This window comes from Ranitomeya variabilis, chromosome 1 (assembly GCF_051348905.1).
Source record: "Ranitomeya variabilis isolate aRanVar5 chromosome 1, aRanVar5.hap1, whole genome shotgun sequence".
NCBI classification, from domain to species: Eukaryota; Metazoa; Chordata; class Amphibia; order Anura; family Dendrobatidae; genus Ranitomeya; species Ranitomeya variabilis.
In genome coordinates, this window is record NC_135232.1 from 314,923,303 (window position 1) to 314,938,983 (window position 15,681).

At 42.2% G+C, this 15,681-nt stretch overlaps 1 protein-coding gene across 1 annotated transcript in view; it reads right to left on the bottom strand.

The window, feature by feature from the left end:
- Window positions 1-221: 221 nt before the first annotated feature.
- Window positions 222-15,681, bottom strand: part of P2RX2 (purinergic receptor P2X 2) — a 115,261-nt gene continuing 99,801 nt past the window's right edge. The window contains exons 8-10 of the mRNA XM_077297327.1: window positions 8,589-8,654; window positions 5,645-5,722; window positions 222-1,411 (exon numbers count right to left, since the gene is read on the bottom strand). Of these exons, the coding sequence (XP_077153442.1) occupies window positions 1,211-1,411; window positions 5,645-5,722; window positions 8,589-8,654 (345 nt within the window). The 3' untranslated portion in view covers window positions 222-1,210. The remainder of the gene's footprint in view (window positions 1,412-5,644; window positions 5,723-8,588; window positions 8,655-15,681) is intronic.

The window sequence follows — 15,681 nt, forward strand, 5'->3', positions numbered from 1 at the left end:
TATGCTCTTCTGTGACTCCGCCTAATCTTAAGGAATTTTTTTTGGGTGGGGGGCAAATAAAACTTCTGCTATTGGGCTCCAGGATTTCTATGTATGTCCCTGTGTATAACATACCATAACTTAGATAATAAAAAAATGGTATTTATATATCTTTACATCTTAATTAGCATTTTATTAGTATTATATGTAGTGAGGGATATCATTATAATATTATGCTATTTTTTATTAAATCTATGGCACACTTACATAAAACAGTGATTCAATACATCTATCCTATAAGTTACCACTTCATGGCTCTATGAATTGTTGAGGCAAGTTTGTGCAATCTCTGTAATCATTTGGTGTCTTTAGTTAATACTTGTGCTTAGAAGTTCATTATGGGCACTTTAATACCACAAGCAACTGGATAATTGATTTATGGAAAGTTCTCGGCACTAACTACATCTCCTGATAATATCCCTCCGAGGCACCCTAATATACAAGGCTTTCACATCTCATGTAAGATGAGATGGAATGATGGGTTGAGCAGTAAGTAGATTATAAAGTAATGGAGGTAAATTTGAGACCACAGGTCCCAATCTTTATAATTACAGTTAAATCTTGTTATCTACTGAGAAAAATCATTACTTATTACTTCCCTGCTCATGAATCCCCAGAGAATGGGAGTCCAGGGCTCTCAAACCGAAAGAAAATAAGAGAGGGAGGTCCAAAAGAAAGAATATTGTAGAATGGAGATGAAAAAATACATAGATGGGAAGAACTAAACCCAGAAGTAATAATAAGTGATGAATAGATGGATAATAGGATCATGGGTCATGTAACAATGCTAATCGCGAGTGTCACCCACATTAGTATAGGGATGAAGGAGATGCTAAAAGAAATAAAAGCTGTAAGGATGAACAAATGGAAATACATTCTGTTTTACATGTATACAAAAATCACGGGGTGTTAAGGTACAGTAAGTATGACTAAGGGTTAAGAACATAGGCTGTTCATTGTCTAAAAGAGTGTGGCATTGGTTAGTGCTGGTGGACCAAAGTTGAGTGTCTGTTCCTTGATTCCTATGACTTCTGTCCAGTTTTTCTGAAGTCAAAACTCTGTTAAAGCTATCCAGCTGAAACGCTTAGGTTCCCATCCAATGGACGGTGCCAGTGATTTTTTTTTTTCGACTACTAGACCTTTACAGAGAGTTTGGCTCCTCTATGAAATGTCAGCTTCCTGGTGGGGGGCTTGTCCCATCACTCCATGATTGGTCTTGCTTCTCCTGTTGTGTGATGTCTTTAGATGACAGGCTACTGTCTTTGTATGGAGGATCATGATTGGTGCAGAGAGATTCAGAGATAGCGGGCGAGTCCTGAGGAGAGCTAAGTGTAGTCATTGTTGCCGTATTTGTCTCCTCCAATTTCCAAACCTTTAAAAAGTAAACCAAAGTTACTACTGTGAGAAAACATATAGATAAAAGCAACAAAAAACAGCAAAACAGCAAAATTCTACTTACCGTATATACTCGAGTATAAGCCGAGATTTTCAGCCCATTTTTTTAGGCTGAAAGTGCCCCTCTCTGCTTATACTCGAGTCATTGTCCCAGGGGGGTCGGCGGGGGAGTGGCGGCTGTGACATACTCACCTGCTCCTGGTGAGCTCCCTGCATCTCCGGTCTCCGGGTGCTGACAGCTTCTTCCAGCATTGAGCGGTCACATGGTACCGCTCATTACAGTAATGAATATGGACCCGACTCCACTCCCATAGGGGTGGAGCCGCATATTCATTACTGTAATGAGCAGTAACGGTGACCGCTCAATGCTGGAAGAAGCTGTCAGCGCCCGGAGACCAGAGATGCAGGGACCTCGCCAGGAGCAGTTGAGTATAATGGGGAGGGGGAGCACTGCACGATATTAACCTCTCCTCGTTCCGGAGTCGCTGTGTCTTCCGCATCCTCTGCAGTGACGCTCAGGTCAGAGGGCGCGATGACATGGTTAGTCCGTGCACTCTGCCTGAACGTTAGTGCAGAGGACGCGGAAGACACAGCGGCGCAGGAACGAGGACCGGTGAGTATTGCAAGTGCTGGGGGCCTGAGCGACGAGCCGTGAGTATGTCATTTTTTTTTTAATCGCAGCAACAGCATATGGGGCAAATATCTCTATAGATAATCTTATGGGGCCATATTCAACGTTTTTGCAGCACTATATGGAGCAAATATCTCTATGGAGCATCTTATGGGGCCATAATCAACGTTTGTGCAGCATTATATGGGGCAAATATCTATATGGAGCATCTTATGGGGCCATAATCAACGTTTGTGCAGCATTATATGGGGCAAATATCTTTATGGAGCATCTTATGGGGCCATAATCAACGTTTGTGCAGCACTATAAGGGGCAAATATCTCTATGGAGCATCTTATGGGGCCATAATCAACATTTGTGCAGCATTATATGGGGCAAATGTCTCTATGGAGCATCTTATGGGGCCCTTATTAACCTTTATGCAGTACTGTATGGGGCAAATGTGTCTATGGAGCATCTTATGGGGCCATTATTAACCTTTGTGCAGCATTATATGGGGCATATTTTAATATGGAGCATCTTGTGGGGCCCATCATGAACTGTATGGAGCACTATATGGGGCACCTGATTCAATATGGATATTCAAAAACACTTAACCTACTGATATCTCAATTCATTTTACTTTTATTGGTATCTATTTTTATTTTTGAAATTTACCGGTAGCTGCTGCATTTTCCACCGTAGGCTTATACTCGAGTCATTAAGTTTTCCCATTTTTTTGTGGCAAAATTAGGGGGGTCGGCTTATACTCAGGTCGGCTTATACTTGAGTATATATGGTAAGTATATATAGAGCAAATGAAATGCTGGAATACCAGACTTTTAGAGTTGCCAATATTGGTATCTTCTCAGACTTTGTTCACATCTGCATTTATTGCAAAAATTTGTCTGATAAAATGCTGGACACCATGGCAGAGTCCACAAAACATAGAGTTCATGTGCTGCCATTGATGTTTGACATTAAAGGTGCCTGACATTTCTGTTAATGTCGTATTTCTGACCCTACAATGAAATTGAATAACTAAGCTGAGGATCGTAAAGGTGTTGTCCCACAAACAAAGTACATTTTAATCACTTGATCTTGGATTCAAAATAAGTTCTAAATTTGGATTTGTTAAAAAATGTTCATGTGCTGAGATAATCTTATAACTGTTCCCCGCTGCTGTGTACTGTGTAATGTGTAATGGCTGTGTCTGACCGTGCAGAAGCATGGTCTCTACATACCACATCTTCTGGGCATATTATATCTCCTTTTTAAAACACATCCAGCTGTTGAACTTACAGTTGTGCTTAAAAGTTTACATACCCCGGCAGAATTTTGGCTTTCTTTAACCTTTTTTCAGAGAATATGAATGATAACATCAAAATGTTTTCTCCACTCATGGTTAGTGGTTGGGTGAAGCCATTTGTTGTCAAACTACTGTTTTTTCTCTTTTTAAATCATAATGACAACCCAATACATCCAAATGAACCTGATAAAAAATTCACATACCCCATTTCTTAAACCATGTATTGCCCCCTCTAACATCAATGACAGCTTGAAATATTTGTGGTAGTTGTGGATGAGGTTCTTTATTTTCTCAGATGGTAAAGCTGCCCACTCTTCTTGGCAAAAAACCTCCAGTTCATGTAAATTCCTAGGCTGTCTAGCATGAACTGCGCTCTTGAGATCTCCCCAGAGTGTCTCAATGATATTGAGGTCAGGAGACTGAGATGACCACTCCAGAACCTTCACTTTGTTCTGCTGTAGCCAATGAAAGGTCGACTTGGCCTTGTATTTTGGATCCTTGTCATGTTGGAACATCAAACCACAAAAAGAGGAGAAAATCCTCCAATATTCAAGAAAAAACAAAAACAGGCAGAGATGCCTACCTGTCTAACTAGGCCTCAATACAAATGCACTAACAGGGTGCAGTGGACCCAAGTAAAATGGCAACTACACAGGTGCAATAATACCAAATGAGACAGCCAGTCTTCAATCAGGGATTGGCCGTGTGGCACACCAGTGCAAAAAAATATGATCTGTATGTGGCAATGTTCCCATAAGGAATGCAGAGCATCTGGTTCTCAGCCTATTAATGGCGCCCTATGAAGGCTGATTGAAGGCTGGCCTTTTCATTTGGTATTATTGTACCCGTGCAGTTGCCATTTTACTTGGGTCTGCTGCACCCTGTTGGTGCATTTGTATTGAGGTCTAGTTAGACAGGTAAGCATCTTTGCCTGTTTTGGGATTTTCCTGTCATGTTGGAACGTCCAAGTACATCCCATGCTTAGTTTCCAGGCTGATGATTGCAAATTTGCCTTCAGTATTTGCTGATAACGTTCTGCATTCATCTGTCCTTCAACTTTAACCATGTTTCCTGGGCCATTGTAGCTCACAAATCCCCAAAACATCAGCGATCCTCCTCCGTGCTTAACAGTAGGAATGGTGTTCCTTTCATCATAGGCTTTGTTGACCTCTCGCCACATGTAATGTTTATGGTTGTAGCCAAAAAGTTCAATTTTGGTCTCATCACTCCAAATTAACTTGTTCCAGAAGTTTTCAGGCTTGTCTCTGTGCTGTTTTGCGTATTGTAGGTGAGATACTTTGTGGCATTTGCACAGTAATGGCTTTCTTCTGCCAACTCGACCATGCAGCCCATTTTTCTTCAAGTGCCTCCTCATTCTGCATCTTGAAACAGCCACACCGCTAGTTTTCAGAGAGTCCAGTATTTCAACTGATGTTATTTGTGGGTTTTTCTTTGCATCCCAAACAATTTTCCTGGCAGTTGTGGACAAAATTTTTGTTGGTCTACCTGACCATGGTTTTGTTTTTACAGAGCCCCTGATTTTCCCATGGTTAATCACAGTTTGAACGCTGCTGACTGGCATTATCAATTCCTTGGATAACTTTTTTTTATCCCTTTCCTGTTTTATACAGTTCAAATACTTTCACAGTAGATCCGTTGACCATTCTTTTGCTTTCCCCATGACTCACAATTCAGAAACGTCAGTGACTGGATGAAAAATGCAAGAGTCTGTCTGGATCCCAGAAACTCACTCAGCTTTTATGCACACACTGATTACAAGCAAACAGGTCACAGGTGAGGATGTTACCTTTAGTATCTATTCAAACCCATTTGTGTCAACTTCTGTGCATGTTATCAGGCCAAAATCACCAGCGTATGTGAACTTTTGATCAGGGTCATTTGGATGTTTTGGGTTGTCATGATTTAAAAAGAGAAAACACAGTAGTTTGACAATAGATGGCTTCATCCAACCACTAACCATGAGTGGAGAAAACGTTTTGGTGTTATCATTCATATTCTCTGTAAAAAGGCCAAAAAAGGAAAAATTCTGCCGGGGTATGTAAACTTTTGAGCACAACTGTATTTTTATTCCAAGATCTATTGATTAAAATGTACTTTGTTCATGGGAAGAACCCTTTAATAGCTGCCTAATCTGATTATCAAAAAGAATACTGAACTTGACATAACTCCTTAGCTGCAAATTGACTAATGGAAATGTCCTGACATGTCTATACTTCCTAGGATATGTTAGATTTTATAAAGCTGTAAGGTTTGATAAATTAAATCTTTACCTTGTCGTATTTTCTGATACTGTACATGTGATCTTTGTTCATGAAGGTCAGCAGTATCCAGTCACAGAAGACAGAACCCTAAAGAGAGAACACAAAAAACACACACAAGGCCTTATAAAAGATTTATGAGATACGGAGTGTATGAAGGGATCAATCCCTGGAAGCAATACTTGATTATTGAATTGAAAATCTGAAAAGAATATAATAGCAAACAGCTAAAACATTTCCCCTCCCTAAGTACTTCTAAATTGTGATCTGAATTCCATTGTTATACTTATCCATTTATGATTTATGAAAGGGTTTATCCCAAAATAGTAAGTTAACTCCTAGATGGGGAACTGACTGATCGCTGCAGATCAAACCACCAGATCCACCAGCGATCCTGAGAATGAGGGTCTGGAACCCAGAAACCAGGTTCTGCAGAGCTCTGACTTTAATGGTGAAGAGGAGTATGCTCAGCCCCTCCATTCATTTTCTCTGATACTGCTGGAAATAGCCAAGAGTAGTTATTTATTTTTTTTATTAGTATTTATATTGCGGTATCATATTGTACATTATCATTGGTCCCACAAATCAAATTCCCTATCAGTACCATATGTCCTTGGAATAGGTAGAAACTTGAGTACTCAAAGGAAACCCATGCAAACACGGGGAGAGCATACAAACTCCTTGCAGAAGTTGTCCTTGGTGGAAGGCAGATGGCGGGGCAAGAAGCAAAGACCCTATCCCTAGTCCCGCCCTGATTCACGAAAATATCATTACTAAAAAAACTTCAAACGCAGATTGAACAAGAACCACAAAACGGATTTCTTCACCACATGTATTATTTTAATCAGAATCACAGTGTCGACATGGCCAAGTCTTTATTTTACTTAGTAAAGTCCTGATGGCAGGTTCTCTTTACCATTTAAACTATGACAGGTTTCCTTTAATGGTTAGAGTATCTGATCTGCAGACAGGATGTTAAAGAGCAGGAGGAGCTGATCAGATTGATATATACTTTTATGGAAAACATTTCAGTAAAACTTGTATTTTCTTCTTCTTCATTCAAATCCCTAGTGTTTGTATGTATATGAGTCCAGTGGTCGGTCGTACTCATTGATTGACAGTTTTTCTTATATGACTGTGCATGCAGCGATGGCTGTAAATCACTTAGTAGGACCAGCCACTGGACTCCTACTTATACAAACAGCAGGGATTTCAATTAATAAGATACAAGTTATACTGAATCTTTTCCATCTAACCTATATATCATTCTGTTCTGATTCTTTTTCTCTATTACCATGCTGCTGTCACGATCCATGTTTGGATTCGTGGCAGCTCTGGTTTCACTCTGTTTTATATATAACTTTTACCTTTCAGGACCAGCAGGGGTTAATATCAGTTTTTCCCCCAGCTGGCAATGAGCTGTAACTGCAGTGTGGCTAGGTCAGCTGATGTGGGTGGTGACCACTTCCACTATCATTAAAATGGTCACCTGATGCATCAGCTGACTGTCGGCGATAGAGTAATCTACAGTGACCAAGCCAGGAGGAAGGAGCTCGCTGGCTGCTGTGGTGTATCAGCTGATTTCGTGAGCTTGTGATCCTGGTGCCTTTATTCTGCTATGTGGTGCTTTGCAGCAAAGGAAGTTGCAGCTAAGTTGTGTTTTTACCCCATCCCTTTTGTGTTTGTCACTTCCCCCTATGTCGTATTATCTGCAGTGGTGAGACTAGCATTCCTTGCTGGCCAGTGCACTAGCCAGGGCAGTATTAGGTGACAGCGAGGGACAAGGTTCCTGACAGTGGTGGGGGGAAGGATCCACTTAGGGCGTTAGGGGAGTGCAGAGTCAGGCTCAGGTTTGAGCTCAGGTGGTGACCATCCCCCATTTCCCTATCAGTAGGGCCTTCCTCTCCCCATTTCCATCCCCTTGTGAGTGTGTTGCACTGTCCGCTGACCGAACCCTCGTTGGGTCATGTCACATTGTGACAGCTGACCGCTAAAAGATAGAGGGCACCATCAGCAATAATATTCTATGTGCTCAACCCGCAGCATGTCTAATATAAACCATAGAAAGGAGAAAAAAGAAACATGCACAAGCGCAGGGATCAACAGAAAAAATATAACAAATTTTATTCAAAGTCTTTGGACCACACAACTTGAATTTAAAAACATTTAAAACCGCAAACAGTACAGGAAAATATACCCAAGAAGACAATAAGGGAAGACAAAAACGATATACATGGAGGAACAGTCCCTTATCAAATCTCCTCACAAAACATAAACCTTGGTTGTTTCTTATTTAGACCATAAACAACCCTATTTTTATGGATTGGTACCCAATATATTCAAAAAGGTGCTCAGTGCAATATCAATTATAACCTGATAACCAGGAAAAATAACAATAAATATACCTAACCTAAAAGCACAGATGACAGTTTAGTACCACACCCATATAAGCATCTCAGTAAAGAATCAACATTGTTGAGCAAAATAGGTTAATCAGGCAAAAATGCATAGAATAAGCTCCTAAGGCCGGAGACACACTGGTGCGAGATACGGCCGAGTCTCGCTGGTTAAAAGCAAGCTGTGGCGCCGGCACTCCGGAGCGGAGCGTGCAGCTGCATAGCAATACATGGAGCCGCACGCTCCGCTCCGGAGTGCAGGTGCCACAGCTTGCTTTTAACCAGCGAGACTCGGCCGTATCTCGCACCAGTGTGTCTCCGGCCTAATAGTCATGCTCACACTCTGTATATGGCGAGGAGATTAAGATGGAGAAAAGAGACCGTCTCCCATGTAGCCCATCCTTTAATGTCAGTTGTTTCTACTGGGATCTGATAGAGACAAAGGCATTTATGTGCACCAGGGCCTCAGGTACACAGAAGGTTCAGCAGACGCTATGTTTTTGTACTTGAGATCCATACGTTTAGTTTGTGCATATCTCTGAAAAAAAATGTTTACTTACTACACCAATTGAAGTCAAGGCTGTGGCCAAGTTAATGATGGTCGGGATAAGGCTAAACTTTCCAGCCTGTGTAGAGAAACAATTATTCTCCTTAATTTTTCATTTAAAAAAAAGGAAAAGTCCAAAAGCATTAAAAAGGTGTCACACATAAGCTGTTTGCATGGCATAAAAATCGACTAACTTCTAATTTTGTGGATTCATTTTAGAACTTGTTTGTTCATATATGTTGTGCTTGACAGATTATGTTAACCCCTTAGTGACCGAGCCAATTTTTTAGTGACCAGGCCATATTTTTTAAATCTGACTAGTGTAACTTTATGATGTTATAACTCTGGAATGCTTCAACAGAGCCCATGGATTCTTAAATATATTTTTTTTCATGACATATTGTACTCCATAATGGTGGTAAAATTTGTTCCATATGATTTGCATTTATTTGTGAAAATATTGGAAATTTGGCAAAAATTTCAAAAATTTCACAATTTTCAAACTTTTAATTCTTATGCCGTTAAATCAGAAAGGTATGTTACACAATATAGTTAATAAATAACATTTCCCACATGTCTACTTTACATCTGCATCATTTTTTAAACATTTTTTTTTTTGTTATAAAGTTAGAAGGATTAAAAGTTGATCAGCAATTTCCCAGTTCTCCAACAAAATTTACAAAACCATTTTTTTAGGGACCAGATCACATTTGAAGTGACTTTGAGGGGCCTAAATGACAGAAAATATCCAAAAGTGACACCATTCTAAAAACTGCACCCCTCAAAGTACTCAAAACCACATTCAAGAAGTTTATCAACCCTTCAGGTGCTTCACAGGAGCTAAAGCAATCTGCAAGCAAAAAAAATGAACATTTCACTTTTTTTCACAAAAATGTTACTTTAGTTCCAAATTAGTTATTTTTAAAAAGTTAGCAGGATGAATGGACACAAAATATTGTTGTGCAATTTCTCCTGAGTATGCCAATACCCTATATGTTGGTGAAATCCACTGTTTAGGTGCACGGAAGGGCTTGGAAGGGATGGAACACCTTTTGACTTTTTGAACACAAAAATGGCTGGAATCTAGAGCAGACACTATGTCCCTGATGTGCCTAAACAGTGGAAACCCCCCACAAGTGGCCTATTATGGAAACTAGACCTGTATAGAAATGTATCTAGATGTAGCGGTGTTAAGCAACTTGAACCCCCAGGTGCTTCACAGAAGTTTATAACGTAGAGCTGTGAAAATTAAAAACAAAATCACATTTTACCCACAAAAATGTACTTTTGGCCTCAGTTTTTTATTTTCACAGTAACAGGACTCAAAAATTTGATGGACTCAAAAATGTGTTGTGAAATTTCTCCTGAGCACACTGATACCCCATATGTGAAGGGAAACTACTGTTTGGGCGCACAGCAGGGCTCGGAAAGGAAGGAGTGCCGTTTTGGAACACAGACTTTGATGGAATGGTCTGCGAGCATCATGTCACTTTGGAGAGTCCCTGATGTGCTTAAACAATGAAAAAACCCCACAAGTTACTATGTTTTGGAAACTACACCCATCAAGGAATTAATCTAGGGGTGTAGTGAGTATTTTGAACCCATAGGTGGCTCACAGAATTTTATGACATTGAGATGTTGAAAGTATGACATTTTAGTGGTAAAAACTTAATTTTTGTATTTGCTACAAATTTGTCAGGTAGACAAGGGTTAATAGGTGAAACTAGACCACACAATTTATTGCGCAATTTCTCCCGAACGTGGTGCTGCCCCATATGTGGTCAGAAATTACTGTTTGGCCACATGTCAGGGCTGAGAAGACAGGAGCCCTATTTGGCTTTTGGAGCGCAGATTTTGGTAGAACAGTTTACGGGAGATATTTGCAGAGCCCCTAAGGTGCCAGAACAGCAGAAAAATTCCAAAAGTGACCCCATTGTAGAAATTTCACCTCTCAATGAATTCATCTATGGCTGCAGTGACTATTTTATGACATCCAAGCCAGGCTTTTTTTCTGGAGAGTTGCAAATCTACCAGTCTAGTACCCATACATCATGTCCTCATAAAGCTTAGACCCCCATATATAGTGTCCAGCTTGTGCTTCTGGCGATATGCACCCATAAACTATTGAGTGCCTTCTCTCCATTACAATAATGCCAAACATGTGGCCGCTTACTGTGGTTTATGTACAGTGGGGCTCAGAAGGAGGGGGTCATTTGGATGTGGGAGAGCAGAATTCACTGAATTTTATTTGAGGGGGCAGGAGCCGCATCCGCATTTCCAGAGTCTTTGTCCTACCAATAACATAGGAAACCCCTATAGTTCCAGCAGCATCGGACTGGATGAACTTGGGCCCTTGAGAGAAAAATCACTCTTGGGGCCCACCATGAAGTTATGTAAAAATATCACACAGGACAGATCCTCCACACACTACATCACGCAGGAGAGCTGACACATCCTTTATATACTATACCCAGTGGCGTAGCTAGAGTTTTGGTTCAGGGGGGAAAAAGCTTCTGAGTGGGCCCCTAGCCAGGTAACCTTGATTACAGCTGGGTGATGCGCCCTAATAGTGGAGGAGAACCTCAGCAGATGACCGCGCTGTTACTGAAGATAATCTCTATACAAAGACCAACATGGATATTACTGCCATATGGTCAGTGGTAGATACCAGTCCTACAGAACATATAACAGATCACAGCACAGGTACAGATAATGACTTACCGCTGACGTTCTTTTTGATGGAATCGTTCACTTTTCCACTTTTCCCATCTGGCCCAGAACGACATGACAACTTCTCCAGCCAGGACTCGTCTGCAGAGAAAACAACAAAGACACATTTCACTTCTCATATTCCAGCCCCATCACATCTATTCCCAACCTACATAAATTCCTCATCCTGCTGATACCCCTATACTGAGCCACTGCTGCCGTATGTGTCCCTATTACTGCCCCTGATACCCCAATACTGAGCTGCTGCTGCCGTATTTGTCCCAATTACAGCACCTGCTGTGTGATTCTGTGTGCCCTCTAAATTCTAAAGCTCCCCTCTATAATATAGTAATGCTGGGCACAAGTGTCCTAGAAAACAGTGCCCATATTTTGTCCCCTAGAAAGTAATATTGCCATGTGTGCTCCTTTGACAGTCACAGTAACCTGAGTTCCCCTATAACAATAAGTGCCCACTTTACATTTAATAATGTCCCGAGTCTGCCCCCAGTACAGCTCCCCTATACACAGTATGATACTCTCTTATACACAGTATACTGACCCCTTAGTAGCCTCCAAACTGTTTGATGGCTCCAACACTGTAATCCCCACACTGTTTGATGCCCCTCTAGATAGCCTCTTTATAGTATAATGTACCAAATAGTCCTCAATATAGTATAATGTACCAGTTAGTCCTCAATATAGTATAATGCACACCCCATAGGCAGACTCTGTAGTATAAGGCAGCACCCCATAGGCAGACCCTGTAGTATAAAGCAGCACCCCTATATGTAAACCCTGAAGTATAAGACAACACCCCTATAGGCAGACCCTGTACTATAAGGCAGCACCCCCACAGGCAGACCCTGTACTATAAGGCAGCACCCCCATAGGCAGACCTGGTAATATAAGGCAGCACCCCCCATAGGCAGACCCTGTACTATAAGGCAGCACCCCCATAGGCAGACCCAGTACTATAACGCAGCACCCCTATAGGCAGACCCTGTAGTATAAGACAGTACCCCCATAGGCAGATCCTGTAGTTTAAGACAGCACCCCCATAGGCAGACCCTGTAGTATAAGGCAGACCTCCCATAGGCAGACACTGTAATATAAGGCAGACCCCCATAGGCAGACCATGTAGTATTAGGCAGACCCCCCCATAGGCAGACCCTGTAGTATTAGGCAGACCCTGTAGTATTAGGCAGACCCCCCCATAGGCAGACCCTGTAGTATACGGCAGACCCGCCCACAGGCAGACCCTGTAGTATTAGGCAGACCCCCCATAGGCAGACCAGGTTGTATTAGGCAGACCCCCATAGGCAAACCCTGTAGCATTAGGCAGACCCCCATAGGCAGACCCTGCAGTATTAGGCAGACCCCCCATAGGCAGATCCTGTAAAACTAGGCAGACCCTGTAGCATTAGGCAAACACCCCCATAGGCAGATCCTGTATAATAAGGCAGCACCCCTTAAAAAAATTAATTCTCACCTCTCTTCTTCCTGGTTCCTGCACTGCTTTGAGCTCCCGCTTGTCTCCTGACAGCGGCCGCTGGGCAGTGACTCATCGCGCCCTCTGTCAGCGTTGCCAATGTCAAACGCTGACAGGGAGATGATGGGGGAAGGAGCGCAGAGCTCCTTCCCTCATCATTTCGGTCAGCTGTATCGGCTAAATGCCGGTACAGCTGACGCTGCGATGACAGGCGGGGGAGCCCACTGCTGGCACCGGGCATCCCTGCCTGCTCAGGGGCCCAATAGCAGCCGGCGGCAGAGCAGGGAGATCGATTCTCCCTGCTCAGCCACAGAAGGTAACAGTATCGGCACACGTGCAGTTACGGTAGCGTAGCTCCGGGTGGGCCCCCTCTGAGCACCGGGCCTGGGCGACCGCACCCTCTGCCCCCCCCCCAGTAGCTACGCTACTGACTACACCAATCAGGAGAACTGACAGATTCTCTATATACTACACTATATGGGAGAGCTGACAGATCCTTTATACTGTACAGACCCTGGCAAAAATTATGGAATCACCGGCCTTGGAGGATGTTCATTCAGTTGTTTAATTTTGTAGAAAATAAGCAGATCACAGACAAGGCACAAAACTAAAGTCATTTCAAATGGCGACTTTCTGGCTTAAAGAAACACTAAAAGAAATCAAGAACAAAAAATGTGGTAGTCAGTAATGGTTACTTTTTTTTAACCAAGCATAAGGGAAAAAATTATGGAATCACTCAATTCTGAGGAAAAAAATATGGAATCATTAAAAACAAACAAACAAACACTCCAAAACATCACTAGTATTTTGTTGCACCACCTCTGGCTTTCATAATAGCTTGCAGTCTCTGAGGCATGGACTTAATGAGTGTCAAACAGTAATCTTCATCAATCTAGCTCCAACTTTCTCTGATTGCTGTTGCCAGATCAGCTTTGCAGGTTGGAGCCTTGTCATGGACCATTTTCTTCAACTTCCACCAAAGATTTTCAATTGGATTGAGATCTGGACTATTTGCAGGCCATGACATTGACCTTATGTCTCTTTTTTCAAGGAATGTTTGCACAGTTTTTGCTGTATGGCAGGATGCATTATCATCTTGAAAAATAATTTAATTGTCCCCAAACATCCTTTCAATTGATGGGATAAGAGAAGTGTCCAAAATGTCAACATAAACTTGTGCATTTATTGAAGATGTAATGACAGCCATCTCCCCAGTGCCTTTACCTGACATGCAGCCCCATATCATCAATGACTGTGGAAATTTGCATGTTCTCTTCAGGCAGTCATCTTTATAAATCTCATTGGAACGGCACCATACGAAAGTTCCAGCATCATCACCTTGCCCAATGCAGATTCGCGATTCATCACTGAATATGACTTTCATCCAGTCATCCACAGTCCATGATTGCTTTTCCTTTCCTCTGTTTAGGTGTTAATGATGGCTTTCGTTTAACTTTTCTGTATGTAAATCCCATTTCCTTTAGGCAGTTTCTTACAGTTACAGACGCTGACTTCAGTTTCCATTTCTCATTCATTCCTCATTTGTTTTGTTGTGCATTTCCTGTTTGGGAAATATATTGCTTTAATTTTCCGGTCTTGACGCTTTGAGGTCTTCCTTGGTCTACCAGTATGTTTGCCTTTAACAACCTTCCCATGTTGTTTCTATTTGGTCCAGATTTTAGACACAGCTGACTGTGAACAACCAACATCTTTTGCAACATTGCGTGATGATTAACCCTATTTTAAGGAGTTTGATAATCCTCTCCTTTGTTTCAATTGACATCTCTCATGTTGGAGCCATGATTCATGTCAGTCCACTTGGTGCAACAGCTCCCGAAGGTGTGATCACTCCTTTTTAGATGCAGACTAAGGAGCAGATCTATTTTGATGCAGGTGTTATTTTTGGGTACGAAAATTTACAGGGTGATTCCATAATTTTTTCCTCAGAATTGAGTGACTCTATAACTTTTTCCCTATACTGGGTTAACAAAAGTAACCATTACTGACTACCACATTTTTTGTTCTTGATTTCTTTTAGTGTTTCTTAAAGCCAGAAAGTTGCCATTTGAAATGACTTTAGTTTTGTGCCATATCTGTGATCTGCTTTTTTCTACAAAATTAAACAACCGAATGAACATCCTCCAATGTCAGTGAGGCCATAATTTTTGCCAGGGGTTGTACTACACCACACTGGAGAGCTGACAGATCCTGTATATACTACACCACACAGGAGAGCTGACAGATCCTCTATATACTGTACCACACAAGACACATCCTCTATATACTACATCCATGGCCGCCATCAGGGCATTGCTGCCCTGACTGGTGTATGGGGCCCAATGAGCAGAGGGGGCCCGCATCGGGCCCTGTCTCTTCTGCTCATCGGGCCCGAGTGGTAGGATTCTGTCGGTGCAGAAACTGAACTTGCATCCGAGACGCAAGTTTAGTTAAACTCTATTGCTTTGCGGGCCCGCACGGTAATAGTTAAAAGCCGCCAGCTAATCGGAGGCTGGCAGCTGATATCAGCGGGCGTATGATGTCATTGTCATTCGCTGGCAAGTCCGTGCTTGCAATGCCTGGAGGGAACATCGCTGCAGGAAAGCAGCCAGTTAACTAGAAAGTGTTTTGGTTTTTTTTAATTGAAAGCGGCAAGCCCGGGGCAGAGTGGCGACAAGCAGGGGCGTCGCTATCATGAGGCCACTTGAGTTGGTTGCTTCAGGTGGCGCCACCTGCTGATAAAAAGGGGGGCGGCATCTGCGGGGAGCGTTCTTTCAGATGCTGGCTTGTGCCTGCATTTGGCCGCTCTTGTCTCCCTGACATCCTGCTATCTCCTGCTGTGCTGCTGCCCGCTTCATACTGGGGGAATATGCACTTTGATTACTGGTGCGTGCGAGGTGGCTTTTACGCT